This window comes from Salvia hispanica, chromosome 1, assembly GCF_023119035.1.
Source record: "Salvia hispanica cultivar TCC Black 2014 chromosome 1, UniMelb_Shisp_WGS_1.0, whole genome shotgun sequence".
NCBI classification, from domain to species: Eukaryota; Viridiplantae; Streptophyta; class Magnoliopsida; order Lamiales; family Lamiaceae; genus Salvia; species Salvia hispanica.
The window spans coordinates 22,963,939-22,964,764 of NC_062965.1; the positions used below are offsets into that span (position 1 = coordinate 22,963,939).

Here is an 826-nt window from a genome sequence, read left to right on the forward strand (position 1 = left end):
ATGTCGGTGTCTTCAAAAACTGAGAAGCCTTTCCCAAAGTTGCAAGTATTAGATGTATCATATAATGCATTTGTTGGCTCTGATAGATATTTCAAGAACTTTCAAGGTACGTTTGATGCCAAGATAAATCAAACTAATGATGGAGCACACCTTAATGCACCAAACCTGAGACATTTGATTGACTTGAGGCTCACATTGAAAGGATTAGATCAGCCATTGATGCAACTCCTGACAAGTTTTATCCTCCAACAAATTCTCTGGAAGCATTCCACCTTCTATAGGGCTTCTTAACTATATAATATTCTTGAATTTTTCTTACAATAGCCTCGAAGGACATATACCACCATCTCTTGGAGTTATGAGTTTGCTCGAGTCATTGGACTTGTCTTCTAACAAACTGGTTGGAAAAATTCCAAGTGGATTAACAAGGTTAACATTTCTTTCGAAATTAAACCTTTCGATGAATAATCTTGAGGGACAAATACCACAGTCTACTCAACTTTCCACATTTGGGAATGAATCATATGTTGGAAATGTAGGACTGTGTGGATTTCCATTGACAAAAATATGTGAGGAGAGTGATGGAAAACCAGACGAAGAAGAAGAAGAAGAAGATGATGATGAGTATGGATTTGTAGATGGATTTGGTTGGCGAAGTGTGGTGATAGGATATGGATGTGGATTTGTCGTTGGAATTGGAAGTGGTTACATGATTATAAGAAGCGGAAGACCAAGATGGTTAGTGGAGTTCTTTTTCGGAGTTGGATATAAATATAAAACGAAGAAGAAACGCAACAAAGCTGCACCAACACAGAGGGGGACTTAG

At 37.9% G+C, this 826-nt stretch overlaps 1 protein-coding gene across 1 annotated transcript; it reads left to right on the top strand.

The window, feature by feature from the left end:
• LOC125190775 (receptor-like protein 9DC3) lies at positions 1 to 826 on the top strand. The gene is made up of 2 exons (XM_048088175.1): positions 1 to 106; positions 540 to 826. The coding sequence occupies exons 1-2, from the start codon at positions 1 to 3 to the stop codon at positions 824 to 826; spliced, it is 393 nt and encodes a 130-aa protein (XP_047944132.1).

What these genes read in the sequence shown, in the direction of transcription:
- LOC125190775 (XM_048088175.1), top strand. Translation starts at nt 1, where the DNA reads ATGTCGGTGTCTTCAAAAACTGAGAAGCCTTTCCCAAAGTTGCAAGTA. An exon ending in ATATTTCAAGAACTTTCAAG is followed by an intron (nt 107 to 539) that starts GTACGTTTGATG and finishes TTGGAAATGTAG; the next exon opens with GACTGTGTGGATTTCCATTG.